The sequence below is a fragment of the Mesoplodon mirus genome (genome assembly GCF_964341445.2).
Source record: "Mesoplodon mirus genome assembly, chromosome: 17".
Classification (NCBI taxonomy): domain Eukaryota; kingdom Metazoa; phylum Chordata; class Mammalia; order Artiodactyla; family Ziphiidae; genus Mesoplodon; species Mesoplodon mirus.
In genome coordinates this window covers 24,249,157-24,266,485 of record NC_138993.1, presented here as the reverse complement: position 1 = coordinate 24,266,485, position 17,329 = coordinate 24,249,157, and the positions used below count along the sequence as shown (strand labels likewise).

Below are 17,329 nucleotides of genomic sequence, written 5' to 3'. Positions count from 1 at the left end.
TAGGAAAAGAGTTAACAGCGAAAGGCAAGGGAAGCACACAGGTTGCCCAGATTAGTGGGCTCCAGATGCTCTTTATTTGATGGGCAGTGCTGCTGATGGGTTTTTTGGTTGATGCCTCGATTGGGTGTTTTTTAATTAGTCATATTGCTTTATGGTGAAATGTACAAATCTCTACTTTGTCCCAGACCTTAGCACTCCCTATTGTCTTTCTCCTCTTGGTCCAAATTCACATACCAAAGTTACTTCCTCTGGTATTTCTTAAGTTACTTCTATGAGGAAGACATTTGCATTTGCCACCCTTGCCCTATGAGTCAAGTGCCTCTTTATGGGACATTTTAGAGGACATGGCTAGAAAAGATTGAAAGTTGCAATGGAAACTTTTTTAAGGTATAACAAGTTATAGAATTATTCTTTAATACAGTTAAGTAAATATTTTATTTGGCCACCTTTCTTAGTTCAGATGTTAGCAAAGCTTTAATATTGGCTTTCGGGTGTTTGATTACTGCCTCTTTTATGTTTTATGTGTTTTTTATTTTTATTTCTTTAAGATGATAATTGACTTATAACTGTCTTTTTTCAAATAAAATTTTATGCAGAATCCCAATATTAAAAAACTAAAATTTTATTTTGTTGGCATTGATACACTGGATAGGATTAAATTATTAGTTATTTAACAGAAAAATAAGCAATAAGGTTATAGGTGACAGTTTTAGTTTTATGTTCTATGCAGTTTCCAGTTATTTCTGTATTTTATGTTGGTTACATGGTCGTAAGGATGCCATTTTTATTTAATTGAAGACAATTTCCTTACGACCATGTAACCAACATAAAATACAGAAATAACTGGAAACTGCATTAAATATGAGATTTGCACAAAAAATAGTGAATTCTAAAGTAAAAGCTAACATAGTATTGTTCTCTTGTATACGTAACAGTTATTTTAAAATGTTAAGAACATTTAAAAAATTATATTCTATATTTCTAAATGAAATTTTAATCAAGCCTTCGTGAAATCCTTGAAATATTTCTGAAAAATAGCTTGAAAACCACTGACGTAAGTCACAGTGCTGTACTATGTCAGTCTGAGGTCCTAGATGAGATTCAACCATTTGCTGGCTTTGTGACCTATGCCTGTTTTATCAAGTGTAAGAATGGAAAGAATGCCTGTCCTTCCTCCCTCATGGAACTGTTAGGGGAATTAACTTGAGTAATGAAATAAAATTAGAGCTTATAAACTACAGAGTGCTATGTTAAATTATGGTATCATCACCTCATGTTTTACCCAGCTGCATTTCACATTTTTTCCTTGACCTTGGCCTGGCTCCTTGTTTAGGCTCTACTCTTAGCTTGGCTTTGGATTCCTCCCTGACTAGCTCATTTGCCTTTAAGCAGATTCTATTACAACCTTGGTCCCCTCTTGTCACTTGTCTGAGCTCCCAGGCCTGCCCAGATGCCTGAACTGTACAACAGCAGATTAAAATTCTGGGGGATTTGCCATAAAGAGGTTCAAGAGAGAAAAGAGAGGACAATATGTAATAACTTTGTACCAGTGATATAGTATATTTTTACTTTGACTTTTGTTACGGATTTTTTTCAAATATGCAAAAAAGTAGAGACACTAGTATAATGATTTCCCACCATACCCATCACTCAGCTTCAGTATTTATCAACATTTTGTCATCTACTCCCCACTTCCTTTTGCTGGAGTATCTCTAAGCAAATCCCAGAAATCATTTTATTCCACTTTCAGTATGTATATCCAATAATCTTTTTTAAAAGCTAATAAAATTAACAATAATTACTCAACCTATATTCCATTTCCCCTAATTTTCTTGAAGTGTTTTTTAGACAATTGATTCGTTCAAATCAAAATCCAAACAGGGCATGTATTGCATTTGGGTTCATGTCTCTAAGACTTAGAAAATCTATAATAGTTCTCCCTACTTTTAAAAAACTGTGTTATTTGAGGCACGACATATACACAGTAAAGTACTCAAATCATAAAGGTTCAGCTTAGTGATTAGAAAAAGATAATACACACACACATTGACATCTACATTCTTTTAACTACCACCTAGATAAAGAGTTCCCTTCTTTTGTTAATGCCATTTACTTGTTGAATGATACATTAAGGCAGAACGTTTTAACTAAACCTCTTGTGTATGTTTATATTTGTTTCATAAAATAGTAATTCCAGTAGCTTAAGCTATTTTTAACTATTTTAAAATGTTGAAAATGCTGATGGAAAAGCTGTATTTCATCAGCATAGCTAATAAGTAAGTTAACTAATGTAGTTCATCAACATAAAGTCAACATTTTCTTGACTTTGTAATTTTGTCAGTTCAGTATGGTAACATGAGTTATCTTCTGAGATTCAGAAGGACTAATTAGTCATTATAGATGTCATTTATTAATAAAAATAAAAAACAAGTTATTATGTAAATGCAATTTATTCTGTAGACAAACATTCTCAGGGATTTCCCTGGTGGTCCAGTGGTTAAGAATCCGCCTTCCAATACAGGGGACATGGGTTTGATCCCTGGTCGGGAAACTAAGATCCCACATGCTGCGGGGCAACTAAGCCCATGCACCGCAGCTACTGAGCCCTTGTGCCTCAACTAGAGAGCTCGCATGCCACAAACTGCAGAGCCCATGTGCTTGGGAGCCTGCGCGCCACAACTACAGAGTCTACAGTGCTCTGGAGCCTGCGCGCCACAACTAGAGAGCCTGCACACTGCAACTAAGACCTGATGCACCCAAAAAAATAATAAATAAATAAATAAATAAACATTAAAAAAACTCAGAAAATGAGATCATTAGCAGGAAAAAATAATAAAATTGGAACCATTGTCATAGAACCATAGAATTTTAGATTTAGGATCTATCTTAGAGATAATTTAGGCAAACCCCCTCACCGAATAGATGAGGTAATATATGTAGTTAGAATCTTTCCTCAGAGCATATAGATAGCTAGGGGTGTTAATATATTATGCATTGATGTTTGTAAATTACCTTTAATTTCTGATTGGAACTTTTAAATATCAGATTAAAAATGAAGTTTTCAGGCACTGACTACCAATATGTGGTTCTGTTTGGGCACCATTGCCGTATTTTTCTTAGTGTAGCATTTGCATGTTTTATTGTCATTTACCCCTATTAAAAATAAGTGGAAAACTGATAAATGAAGATGCTGTTACCAGTGATAAGTATAGATTCCATATATAACATAATTAAGATGATGGTGGAAATCATAAAGCATGCTAGCTGTGTGGACTATTGTTAGCTTCAACTGAATAATTTGACCATGTTCAGATTGGAAGAGAGAGAGAACAAAACTAAAGAAGCACAGTGCTGGATATACCTCATCAAAATGATAAGTAATGTTAATTAAATGTGGAATTAGGAATTTAGAACATTTTTAGCTCTATGTGAAGATCCATGTTCCAGGTTCATTCATTTGATTTTTGCACATATTTTCTGGAAGTCTTTATATATTAAAGCGGGAAACTGTGTCAGTTGGAGGATGTTTTTTGTGTTACTATAGTAAATACATCTTAAAACTGTTTTCCCCCAAGTTTGCAAGTTCCTTGTTGGTGTGACTTTGAAATCACACTGCTTTTAAGTGTACGTTTTATTTCTATTTAAAAAACCTCTGCATTCACCATTTAGGTATAACAAAAAGTGAATTCATTCCTCCAGATTATAAATATCCTCTGTCTTCTGGAATATGGAACTTAGTGGACCATAAGATTCCCCCAACTAAGTGGCCAGTGTTCCGTAACACAGTATCCTCCTCTCTCCCTGAGCCTCTGTCTGCCTCAGCAGCATGGCACAGGTGAGGAAGCACCTCTGCTGCCCCTTTCATTCCTAGGCTGATGGACCGACAGGCTCTGTCCCTAGGAGTCAGTGAAATGCCAGCAAAAGTAGCTATGATAATGTTATGGCATTATGCAATTTCACAAATCCAAGAGGAAAATTTATCAACACAGTGTTGTAATAATAACAAGGAAAACTTTTATTTTGGAGTTCTGTAAAGAGGAGGGAATGTCATTGTTTCCTCTTCTTAAACATGGGACGTCTTAGAAAAACTTTCAGTAAAGTTCATAGAAGAAATTTCATAGTAGCCTGTCTGAATATTTCAAGAAATTCCATAAAAATATTATACATGAACAAAGAAGACCAAACCTGACATGAGACACATGAATGAATCTCTTAATAAATGGTTAGCTAGAGTCTCTGTAGAAATTTGTTTAAAAACCCAACCAAAAAGGTTAAAGGTTAGGAAGTATTACCTTTTGTCCAAGTGAAATCTAGAAATGGTTGTCAAAAATAACAAACAAAACAAAAAATGTTAAGAGTAATTCATTTATTTCTTAGATGATTAATATGAAGGTTTGAAGAGTGTGTGTGTGTGTGTGTGTGTGTGTGTGTGTGTGTGTGTGTGTGTGTACTGTATCTATTGAATGGCTCAATTTCCTAATACTTAAGTATCTGGAAAGTTTATGTCACTCGCATACCAGAGAAAATTGTGAGTATAATAGAAAAAAATAATTGCTGTAATCTGGGTTTTTTTTCCTAAAATTCCTCAACCTTTATCAATGTTAAAGAGAAATATTATTTTAAAATAGTCTGATTTTGTTTTCAAAATCACTTTATAAGTGCTTGCTACAAAAAGCTGGTTATATACCATTCTGTTGGTTGTAGTTTTTAATCCAACACCAGTTCTAAAGACTTTTGACAATTTTTTTAATGTTTCAGATTTTTTTCTTTTAGTCTATTTCTATTGCAAAGAAACCAAATGTAATTAAAAGAAACAAACAAGTAAACCATATATATTGCTGACACTAACAAGACCTAAATTCAGTTAGTCTGCATGGTATTACATTGGTTATCTTAAGGAAAAAAAATCAATGGATTTACAGAGAATATAACTCAAGTCAAGTGGCAGGTTGGTTTCCAGCATAACGCACAAACTCTTTCCTCTTCAGGAAGAAAATAGTTACCTATATAATGAATAGGAGAGCAACAATAACACCATTAGGGACAGATTTATTCTTGTTTGCTCAACACTGAAAGTCCTGTTTTAAGGACACATAAAGTGCAGAAGATAATGCTTTCTTTTTTAAATAAGGTCTACAACTACTCTTCTCAAGAATTTTAAAAATTTAAATATTTGAGAAAGGCTTGTTATAACCGTAAAATGACTTATTTAAATTATGTAGAGCAAGGTTTATTCATGTATCCATTTATCACTTCTAACGTCTTGAACTTATATAGGACATGTTACACAGCAAATACAAGTATGGGTTTATAAACAAATGATCCCAATATTTTAACAGTTTACTTAATTGTGCTTATTTTTAAATATGTTTGTAAATCAAAGCGAATCAGCTTACTGAGTTTCCTGAATTGCACAATTTCTTTTCTTCAAAGGGTACTTTGTGAAACTGTAAAGGATTTCGTTGCCAAAGTAGAGAAGGCGCATGAAAAAACGTTGGAAAAAGCTGTTGCAGCTGATGCCGTGGCCAATAAAGTAAGCGGGAAGTGTTCAGGACATGAAGGTTTTTTACTGACAGTGTTAATATTGAACTGTGTTTTACAGCTAAATTGATCAAGTGGCTTTCCTGCCAAAATATCTTAAACCAAGAGAAAAATTACTTTGGAATCAGATATGAGGGTTTAAAACATGCTTTATGGTTAGTCCCTTTATTTTTTTTAAATTTTTTGAGAGCCTGTTATTAAATATTTTATTCTGTTGATTCTACATTCCTTCTCTTTTAAGGAAGTCCCCTTAACATGTAGGAAAACTGCATTGCTGAAAACCAAGACGCCAAACTTGATAACTCAACTCCTTTTTCCCACTGATTGACATTTTGAAGGAGAAATGCACAGTAGTCGGGTCACATGGGGGGAAATGCTGGGAAGCTGGCTTTCCAGTGGGAAGAGGAATGGTTTTCCACTTCCAGGCAAACCTTGGCCACTCAAGTTCCCTCCCAGCATCGTTGCTTGGATTTCCCAGATGTTATGATCCTCGGCCTCTTTCAGGGTTCTGTTTCTTGCTTTGCCTTTTTCTTTATAGATATTTCTTTTCCGTTGTGAGCTTTCTGAGGCTAAAATAAGAATAGTTTACTGAACCTTGAAAGCTACCATCTTTGCTTTCATTTGTGCACGACAGGGCATTCTCACAAAAGGCTTGGCTCTCTTGGGCTTTGCAAAGGAATGAACTTCCCCAGCTATAGATGGTGGTTTGATTGAGTGGAAGGAAAAGAAAATAGAAATATACATTTGAAGTTTTCAGCCTCTTTCTCTTGTTTTTCTGCTCTGTGGAGAGCTTCAGAAAACAGAAACCCTCTGTAGTCACACTTTTTTCTCATAACTATCTCTGCTGTAACTTTCTCTTGGCATGTCATCAAAAACAAAGGGAGGCAGAAGGGACTGGAAATTGTGTGAAGGTAAAACGTATATTAGGCAGTAGCATCAATAGCTTCGGTTCTAAATGTTTCTTTACTCTTAGGAATTCAAGAAAAGCAGAAAGAAACAAGGGCCCAGTACTTGTTTTCTTTCTGCATGGTTCTTCCTTATCCTGTGCATATTCCTTTTTCTCTTTCTTTGAGCCAATAATCCCTTAAATACTGTAACTCCTTTGCAAACCAAAGCTTTGAAGGTCAGTTTACAAGACTCAGCCAGACTTGGCAGTTTGTGTTTACAAGACTCAGACAGGCTTGGCAGTGACATAAGTCGATTACTTAAAAAAAAAGTTTATGCCATGTTTTGTATAATGTACAGCAAATTTTGTATAATGTGTAAATTGTTAATGTAATGTGTCACTTTATCGTGAAGCTTTCGTTGTTTTCTTTTAAAGAAAAATAGCTTTAGGAAGATTGTAAAGATTTTCACGTGTGCAATGGTGCTTGGATAGTTCTGGAAGTATAAATCAGTAAATTTACAGAATAATTGTGCTGTTTTTTAAAAAATTGTAAGTTATTAAGTCCATAGCTGACTAAGGTATAATTTATATAGATAACCAATTAATGATAAACATCAGTGTAGGCATCTTTCCTCTAAAAATCAAAAACCAATCATTTAAACTGTCACTTTCCATCTCCACTAAATGAAGATTCATTACCGTGTTTTTGTTTTCTTAGTGTTCAGTTCTAAATGAGAAGCTTGAACAACTGCTCCAGGCTTTGCACACAGATTCCCAGGCTACTCCGGTTCTCCCGGGCATCAGCCCTCTCATTGTAGAAGAAGATCCTGTGGAATCTTCCAGCGAAGAATCCTTGTGTGAAAGCAAGGAACAACTCTTGGATGACACTACAAAACCTTCCTCCCAGAAAACTATCAAACCGAAAGAAATAATGCTGCGGGCAAACAGTTTAAAGAAAGCAGTGAGGCAAGTCATTGAAGAGGCCGGAAAAGGTACACATTAACAAAAGTAACTTCTGAAGAAGGGAGCAGCATTCCCGTGGCAAGCACAAGGGAATTTTCCTATTGGTCAGTCTGGACACACTTTAAAAAGTTTCGGAGATAAAGTACACTGGAAACATTAAAAGAAAGTTAAAAATTACCTTTAAATCATATTTCTAAAATTAAAATTTTTTAAGCTGGAATCTGTTAAATTCTTAAAGAATATCAAACCTATAAACTACTTTGAAAATATTTTAACATGTATTTCCTAAATGTTGATGCTGCTTTTTTAAGAGTTTATAAAAGTTACACCTATATTTTAATTTTTTTGTATTAATGTAATATGTATAGTTCTCTTAGAATTTTAGTAGTAGATTAGAAGTTAACTTTAATATAAACAATTAATATTCAGAAACAGATTGTAACTTGTAATTGGACTTGTATTTCATTCTCTAAAGCTCTTATATTTTATTTTTCTCTTCTACTAAAAATATAATTTTGACAATTTAAAATATTTCCTTTTATAATCTCTAGTACTTAACAGACATCACATGACCCCAAAAATTCGTTGCCAATCAGTGCTTATTTGTGAATGTGGAATCTCTTTGGGTTTCTATTTCAATTTTCCCTTTTTAAGCATATTTTAATATTTATGGATCTTATTTTTGCTTGTTCAAACATACTTCTCTTCTGGGTACTTAAAGTGATGGATGACCAGACAGTTCACTCCTCTGAACCAGTTAATCAATCATTTGATTACGATAGCACAGAAACAGATGAGTCTAAAGATGAATCAAAAGAAGATGATGCAAAAGCGTCATTAACTGGTAAGAAAACTGTGATAAAATTATTTTGGAATTAAATAAAATGTAATTCTGCTTTTAGTTTTCGAAAGACCTATCAGTTTGAAATAAACTATTTGTATTTTTATTTTTAACAAGGTTTTTCAGAAGTTAAAGCTTAGATATTCATGAATGCTAAAATAATGAAGGTAACATTATTTAGACCATTGTCAAGTACTCTCACATCCCTTTTTTATCACATCCCTTTTTTATCATCCCTTTTTAATCTAGAAATCATCATAATAAACTAAGGATTTGGGGGCCAAATGTGGCTAAATATCTTAATTTTCCCGAAGAAAGAGTAAACACCAAAACAGCAGATTTTAACCTATTTTAGCCCTCAGATTCCTTTGAGAATAATATGGAAGCTGCAGGCCTCACATGCATAAAACTTGACATTTAAATAATTTATCAGTCCCTTGAGTTCCATTGATCAGCCTAGATGGCTGATAATCCTTATCACTAAATTAAGTTTTTAAATCATAAGACATTTAGTTACAACCCTATCTCTACTGAAATTATTTTTGCCAGGAAATTATTGTGTAGTTGCTTGAATAATATTAACTATTTCTCTACCTTTTAGGTTTTAATTGAAAATGAATTTATACTTTTAGTTTTTCATGTTGTATGAGGGAAAAAGTGTTAATTTACTAGAATAAAACAAGCAGAAATATTAATGAAGATGAGATGATAATATGAAAATAATTACATAGTACTAACGAAAATCAGTTGATGTTATATCACAAGTGTTTGCCATCATTAAATTTTTGCTTTTACTTTCACATATAAACTTGGATAGATTACTTAAGTTCTCTATGGTTTCCTCATTTGTGAAATGCTATAATGATAATAATGATAAAAGGATAAAATGATAAAATGATAGTAATGTACCTACTTGTTGTGACCTTTAAATAAGTTAACACACATTAAGTGCCTAAAATAGCGCCTGGTACATTGTTCTGTAAAGGAATGTTTGCTGTCATTATCACTATTATGATTATTGCTACTACTTCCGCTGTTGTTGCTAACTGCACTAACTTTGAAAGAGTAGTTCTTAGTTATATGTAAAACTCTTAGAAACTTTGAAATTAGACCATATTATAGACCTCACATGTCTGACATACAACCAGTGCTTTTATATTCTACATCCTTAGTCCTTTTAGACCTTATGTATACCTATTCCAGCACACAACCCAATTTTATAACCTTAGATCTTTTAGACCTTAAATGGCCCCATTGCAGAATATAAACCAATGCAGGCATATTTTACAACCTTGACCGATGGTCATTGAGCCTTCGGACTACTCACTTTCACCTCGTCCCCCTCTTATGGTCAGCTCTAATTCTTAGGAAATTTTCTTTTGTTAATGTATTGAGCTTTATATATTCTTCCTTAAATTTCTACCCATGATTACAGTTACTATTAATAAACTTTTATGTATGATAATGTCAACAGTAACAACTACTGACATTTGTGTAGGGCTTTATGGCTAGTTTAAAAGCAATTTTACACACATCATTTCATGATATTGAAGATGATTCTGCTGTGCGGCAGCCCTGAAATGATACTGAAAACAGCTTTCATGGCATCATAGTCTCTTCCCGCACATTATATCTTCTTTTCCAGATTCTCTCTCCTAAATTGTTTTACCAATCTAATTTGATGATTTTAAACTTTCTTTTCCTGGTTGCACCCATTTGGTCACTATGATACCCCATTAAAATACGATGCTCCGTTTTGAGCAATATTCTCCAGATATTTCTGTAATGCAAGAATACACTGATACCTGTATGCTACTCATTCTGGACATAATGAATGGCTCTCTTTGGAGGATTGGTTTTTCAGCACTCATTGGTAATGGTTTTCTAACCAGCTACTATCCCACCTTACTATACTCTCATGAATTTGACACTTCCATTATAGCCTGCAAAGGAAACCAAAAAAATACAGATATAGTGGTGTAGATGTTATTGAAATAGGCATAGATTATACAAGTCTTTATGGTGCAGTATTTGATATTATTTTTTTGGCTAGTAATCCAATTTAGTGGGAATCAGTAGCAGTAGAAGTGTTTCTGTATTAATCATTAATTTTTTGAAGCATATTCATTGTATTATTGAATAATATAATAATTCATACATCTGAGATGTGCAAAATACACATTAATACGATCAGTGAGATGTTATATTTAAGAAGAACCATGAAACATTAATTTAGTTACCTGCAATGGAAGATCAATCTTAGTCACTAGAACACACTCTGTTTTTTATCAGAGATGAATATCAAAAGGTTGTTTTTATTAGAAATTAGTTCCAGGGCTCCCATCTGTAAAAAAAAAAAAAAAAGAGTGGCTGTTCTGCTACTTTTTTTTCTTTAGTGCACCTGGACTGTTTTTGAACAGAGAGATGAGTGTATAAGATTAATATAGTTAGTTTGTAATTAGTCTTAGGGAGAGTAAAGATAATTAAGTTTTAGAGTATTTTTAAATTGAGTTTGAGGATTACTGTTTTTTGAAACACCTGCCAATCACTCCTAAATTAGTTAAAGATACTATTTGCTCTCCATTAAATTGCCCCAGTTTAGATAGAATTAAATCTCTCTTTTTGTTCTTTACTTTGAGAGTAATTCTGTTTTGGAATAATTTTTTAAATATATTGAGCTTTTATAAAAATATGATAAAACTGTTTTGGACAAATCATTGTCTTGAGTAAATAATTAATTGGGAAGTACAGGAAAAGTATATTGGTTTCATTTGAAAAAATAATATTTTTCCTTCCATGTGTAGAAGAAAATGCTACTCATGTTTCACTGTTAGCTCTGGGAATTACATTCCTTAAATTTTATCATTTATCCAACATTTTTGAGAAAAGGATTGCATTGGTAGTATACACTGCAACACATGTTCCATTTTCAAAAATTGTCAGGCTTCAGAATTTCCTTTTTTTTAAATAATGGGTTTCTCACATTCAAATTATGAGTATCACTGACCTTTAATTATGGTAAGCATCTATTTTTTATTAATTGCCATCTGTTCAAAATGGAAGATCAAGACTTCTAACTGTGGCAGATTCCTTCCACATAGTAAATCCCAAGAAAATGAACAGAAAATGGTAAAAGAATAAACACAATGTAATTATTTTTGGTTCTACTGGTTAAACATGTATGAAATTATTTTATGTCATGAGTGTGTAAGGACTTGCTTATTTTTATAACTTTATCTCCTTTTAATCTGGACTTTTTGCCAACAGTTAAAACTGCACCTCGGTCTCCAGATGGCCGGGCAAGTCGTTCCCAAACTGACTCTGGCTCTGGTCCTGCTGTGGCAGCCAGTAAAGAAAACCTCCCAGTGCTCAATACCAGAATAATCTGCCCAGGTAGTACAGATCCTGAAACATGGTGTATTTTTAAGTATTTCCATGAAAACGTATAAGTACTCATTTTCCTGAACTATAGAACTGCGTTCTTTTTTTTTTTAAGATTTATTATTTGTTTATTTTTGGCTGTGCCGGGTCTTAGTTGTGGCACCGGGATCTTCACTGAGGCATGCAGGATCTGTCGTTGAGGCGTGTGGGCTCTTCATTGTGGTGTGCGAGCTTCTCTCTAGTTGTGGCGTGCGGGTTTTCTTCTCTAGTTGTGGCGCGCAGGCTCCAGGGCACGTGGGCTTTGTAGTTTGCGGCACGTGGGCCGCACGTGCCCTGCAGCATGTGGGATCTTAGCTCCCTGACCAGGGATCAAACCTGCGTCCCCTGCATTGTAAGGCGGATTCTTTACCACTGAACCACCAGGGAAGTCCCTAGAAATGTGTTCTTAAAGGTAAATGTTCCTTTAAGAAAATGTTCTTGGTACTCTTGTCAGTCAGAGTCCAGATCCTTAGACTTTGGTGTGTACAAGAGCTGCCTAGGAAGTATTAAAGCAAGTGTTCCTGAACCCTACCCTGAGAAATTCTGATTGAGTAGTTCTAGAGTGGAGCCCAGGAATCTGCATTTAAGTACTCATGGTAAATTTGATCTTATATTCTACTACCTTTTATGTATCTCCATAGCCTTCCCTGGATAAAGGCTTGGGATTAGGATAATATTAGCAGAAACCAAAGGACTTGTGTGGAAAGGATGGGATGTAAATGTAGATGTCTCAGAGGTCTCCTTAAGTACCATTTGTTTGACTCAGTGAAAACTTTCCAGATTCGTTCCAGAGTAGACTGGAACACAAATTACACCCTGAAAATCAATTTCTCCTACAAATTATTTTTAAAGGTGAATCATAATTCAATAATAATAGTTGGAGACTTTATTATCCCACTTTCAGTAATGAATAAAACAACTAGATAGAGCAAGAAGGAAACAGAAAACTTGAAAAACACATAAGACAGGTATAGCTAACATGTCTACAGGACACGCCACCTAACGATAGCAAAATACACATTCTTCTCAAGTGCATATGGAAAATTCTCCAAGACAGACCATATATTAGGCCATAAAACAATTCTAAATAAATTTAGGAGGATTGAAATCATACAAAGTATGATCTCCAACCACAATGGAATGAAATTAAAGATCAATAACAGAAGGAAATTTGAGAAATGCACAAATATGTGGAAATAAGTGGGTCAAAGAAAAAAATCACAGAGAAATTTTAAAAAATACTTTGGTATGAATGAAAACAAAAATACACTGTACCAAAATTTATTTGATGCAGCTAAAGTAGTGCTAGAGTGAAATGTATTAAATGTCCATATTTAAAAAGTAGAATGACTACAAAAACCTAACTCTCCACTTTAATAAACTAGAAAAATAAGAGTAAACAAACCCATAACAAGCAGTAGGAAGGGAATAATAAAGTTTTGAGTGGAAATAAGTGAAATAGGAGAATATAAAACAATACAGAAAATCAATAAAACCAGAAGTTGGTTCTGTGAACAGTTTAACAAAATTGATAAGCCTTTAGCTAGACTGACCCAGGAAATAAGAGAGAAGATTCAAGTTCCTGAAATCAGGAATGAAAGAGGAGACATTGCTATGGACTTTACAGAAATAGAAAGGATTGTAAGGAAAAGCTATAAAATATTGCATGCCAACAAATTAGATAACTTAGATGAAATGGACAAACTCCTAGAAACAGGCAAACTACTGAAACTGATTCAAGAAGAAATAGAAAATCTAGCTGGATCTATGACAAGGAAAGAGATTGAATTAATAGTCAAAAAACTTCCTCCAAAGAAAAGCCCGGGCCCAAATTGCTTCACTGGTGAATTCTACCAATGTTTAAAGAATTAATACACCAGTCCCTTACAAACTCTTCCAAAAACTAGAAAAAGAAAGAACACTTTTCTTAACTTACATTTTATTTATTTTTTTATTAAAGTGTAGTTGATTTACATTATCATGTAAGTTTCGGGTGTACAGCACAGCAATTCAGTTTCATATATATTCTTTTTCAGATTCTTTTCCTTTATAGGTTATTACATAATATTGAGTATAGTTCCCTGTGCTATACAGTAGATCCTTGTTGGTTATCTATTTTATACATAGTAGTGTGTATATGTTAATCCCAGCCTCCTAATTTATCCCTCCCCCCACCTCCCTTTCCCCTTTGGTAACCATAAGTTTGTTTTCTTTGTCTGTTAGTCTCTTTCCGCTTTGGAAATAAGATCATTTGTGTCTTTTTGTTGTTGTTGTTGAAAGAACACTTTCTAAATCATTTTATGAGGCCAGTATTACCCTGACACCAAAACCAGTCAAAGACATCATGAGAAAGCTATAGGCCAATATCCTTGATGAATAGCAACACAAAAATCCTCAACAAAATCCTAGCTAACTGAATCCAACAACATATAAAAAGAATTATACACCATGATCAAGTGAATAGTATCCTACTAATGCAGAATTGATTCAACATATGAAAATTAATCAATGTAATATACCATCTTAATAGAATAAGGAGCAAAAACTATACAATCATCTCAATAAATACAGAAAAGGCATTTTTTAAAAATTTGACACTTTCCAGTGGTAATACCACTCAACAAACTAGGAATAGAAAAAAACTTCTTTAGCCTGAGAAGGGCATCTATGAAAAACCTATAGCCAACCTCATATTTAATGGTGAAAAGCTGAAATCCTTCTCCCTAATATTAGGAACAAGACAAGGATGTCCAAACTAGCCACTTCTATTCAGCCTTGTTGGAGCTTCTAGCTTGGGCAATTAGGCAAAATAAAAAGAATTAAAGGTGTTCAAACTGGAAAGGAGAAAGCAAAACTGTATCTCTTCACACTTTGATCTTGTATATAGAAAATCCTAAGGAATACACACACACACACACATGCACAATTAGAGCTAATAAACAAAAACAAGGTTGCAAGGTAAAAGGGCAATATATAAAAAATAAGTGTATTTCTATACACTAGTAATGAACAATCTGAAGATCTTTGAAAAATAATTTCCAGTAGCATCCAGAATAACCCCAAAAACGGAGTAAATTTAACCAAGAAGCTGAACTATTTGAACACTGAAAACTACAAAACATTGTTGAAAGAAATTTTAAAAGACCTAACAAAATTGAAAGACATCTGTGTTCATGGATCAGAGGACTAGATATTATTAAGATGGCAGCTCTCCTCAAATTGAGCTAAAGATTCCACACAACCCTTATCAAAATCACAATTGCCTTTTTTGAAGAAATTGATAAGCTGAACTTAAAATTCTTAATGGAAATATGAAGAATTCAGGATAGCTGAAAAGTCTTGAAAAGGAAGAACAAAGTTGAAGGAAACACACTTTGTGATTTCAAAATTTCCTCCAAAGCTACAGTAATCAAAACTGCATAGTGCTGGCATGAAAATGGTCATATAGATCAATAGAATAGAACTGAAAGTCCAGAAATAAACCCCTACATTTATGGTCAATTGATTTTCAACAAATGTGCTAAGACAATTATTTAATGAGGAAAGAATAGTCTTTTCAATCACTGGTACCAGGGCAACTAGATATTCACATACAAAGACTTATGATGGACCCCTGCCTCACACCATATATAAAAATTAACTCATTATGGATAAAAAACTTAAAGGTAAGAGCTAAAAATATGAAACTATAAAATGAAAACATAGACATAAATGTTCATAACCTTGGATTAGGCAATAGTTTCTTAGCCATGACTCCAAAAACACAACAAAAGAAAAAAAAGATAAATAGGACTTCACTAAAATTAAAGATTTTTGTGAATCAAAGGGCACTATCAAGAAAGTGAGATGACAATCCACAGGATGGGAGAAAATAGTTGCAAATAATATATCTGATAAAGGACTAGCATCCAAGATATATAGATAAATCTTAAAAAATCAACAATAGAAAGACATATCCCAATTTAAAAATGGACAAAGGATCTGAGTAGACATTTTCCCTAGAAGTTATTCAAATGTCCAATAAGCACATGAAAAGATGCTCAACATCATTACTCATCAGGGAAATGAGTTGAGATCCACAATGAGTTACCACTTTACCCTATTGGGATGACTATCAAAAAAAGACAGATAATAACAAATATTGGCAAGGACCTGGAGAAATTGGAACTTTCACACACTGCTGGTTAGAATGTAAAACGGTGCAGCCATTTTGGAAAACACTTTGGCAGTTTCTCAAAGGGTTAAACACAGAGTTAACATATAATCCAGAAACTCTACTACTACATATATACCCACAAGAACTGAAAATACATGTCTGCACAAAAACTAGTACACGACTGTTTTTAGCAACATTGTTCATAGTAGCCAAAAAGTGGAAACAATCCAAATATTCATCAGTTGATGAATGGAGGAACAAAATGTGGTATATCCATACAATGGAATATTAGTCAACCATTAAAAGGATGAAGCGCTGATATATGCTACAGCATGATTACCCTTGAAAACATTATGCCAAGCAAAAGAAGCTCAACACAAAAAGGCACATATTATATGATTCCATTTACATGAAATGTCCAGAATAGTCAAATCCACAGAGAAAGAAGATAGTTTAGTGGTTCCCAGGATCTGAGAACAGGGGGCAATGGGAGGAATGGAAAATGACTGCTAATGGGTAAGGGGTTTCTTTGGGCGAGTAATAAAATGTTCTCAATTAATAGTGATCATCGCACAACTTTGTGTATATACTGCAAACAACTGAATTATATACTTTAAAGGGGTGAATTTTATGGTATGTAAATTATATCTTAATGAAAATATTAAAATAAAAAAGATAAATCCAGAACACATTTGGTTCTGGAAAGGCTTCCATGTCTAGAGGTCATATCTCTCTTCAAACCTGGAGCCCTGGGATGAACCTTTCCGGGCTGAAGCTGTAATATGGCTAACCTTAAAACATTTTAGAAAATACTGTACTTTTCTATGGGGCATCTGAAATATGACTCTTCACCTCTTCAAACTGTTCTTTTCTCTCACCAGCATGGTTGTTTTGTTCATCTGTTTACTTATTTAGACATAAAGGGAATTGGCATAGCAGAGTATACCATTGCATATTCAAAACTATGAAATTAAATGACAGAATAAAATTCATCTTGATTATATGATAATCAGTTAAACTTTATAGCTAAAATAATGAACGTCTTCTAAGAGGAGCACGTTGTTGAGGAAAGGAATGTTTGCTAACGAAAGGACTTTTTTTCCTAGTGTTTCTCAATTGCAGGACATATTTTTCTGAACTATTCTTTCCTTTTTGTCTATCTGTTCCCTTGGGTCCCTAATCCTTTGTCTTCTCGCCAGACTTTAGCGCTTCTAGCCTTAATATTGGGTTTGTAGATCATAAAGTTCATTAGCTTTGAATACCATAACTAGTTAGTCGAAAGCTAACTAGTTGTTGAAATAAATTTGAAGTTTTGCATATTTAGAGGTAATATAAATGCTTCATTTTTATGTTCAATACTGTATTCTTCTAAAATTCATAAATACCTGTGTTTAATATTTTGCTACTTATTCTTGACACCAACACTGAATTTTCACCTTAGCATGTCAACATTTTTACTTGAGTATCATTATCTATGCTTTGAGAGTATGGAAGTGATAACTCTATGACATTCTGGATAATT

General features: G+C 33.7%; 1 protein-coding gene across 6 annotated transcripts in view; it reads left to right on the top strand.

The window, feature by feature from the left end:
- DGKH (diacylglycerol kinase eta) overlaps positions 1-17,329 on the top strand; it is a 185,979-nt gene that overhangs the window by 127,214 nt on the left and 41,436 nt on the right. For all 6 annotated transcript variants that reach the window (XM_082602380.1, XM_082602381.1, XM_082602378.1 and 3 more), the window contains 4 exons: positions 5,434-5,533; positions 7,146-7,419; positions 8,112-8,234; positions 11,499-11,624. In XM_082602380.1, coding sequence (XP_082458506.1) covers positions 5,434-5,533; positions 7,146-7,419; positions 8,112-8,234; positions 11,499-11,624 — 623 coding nt within the window. The remainder of the gene's footprint in view (positions 1-5,433; positions 5,534-7,145; positions 7,420-8,111; positions 8,235-11,498; positions 11,625-17,329) is intronic.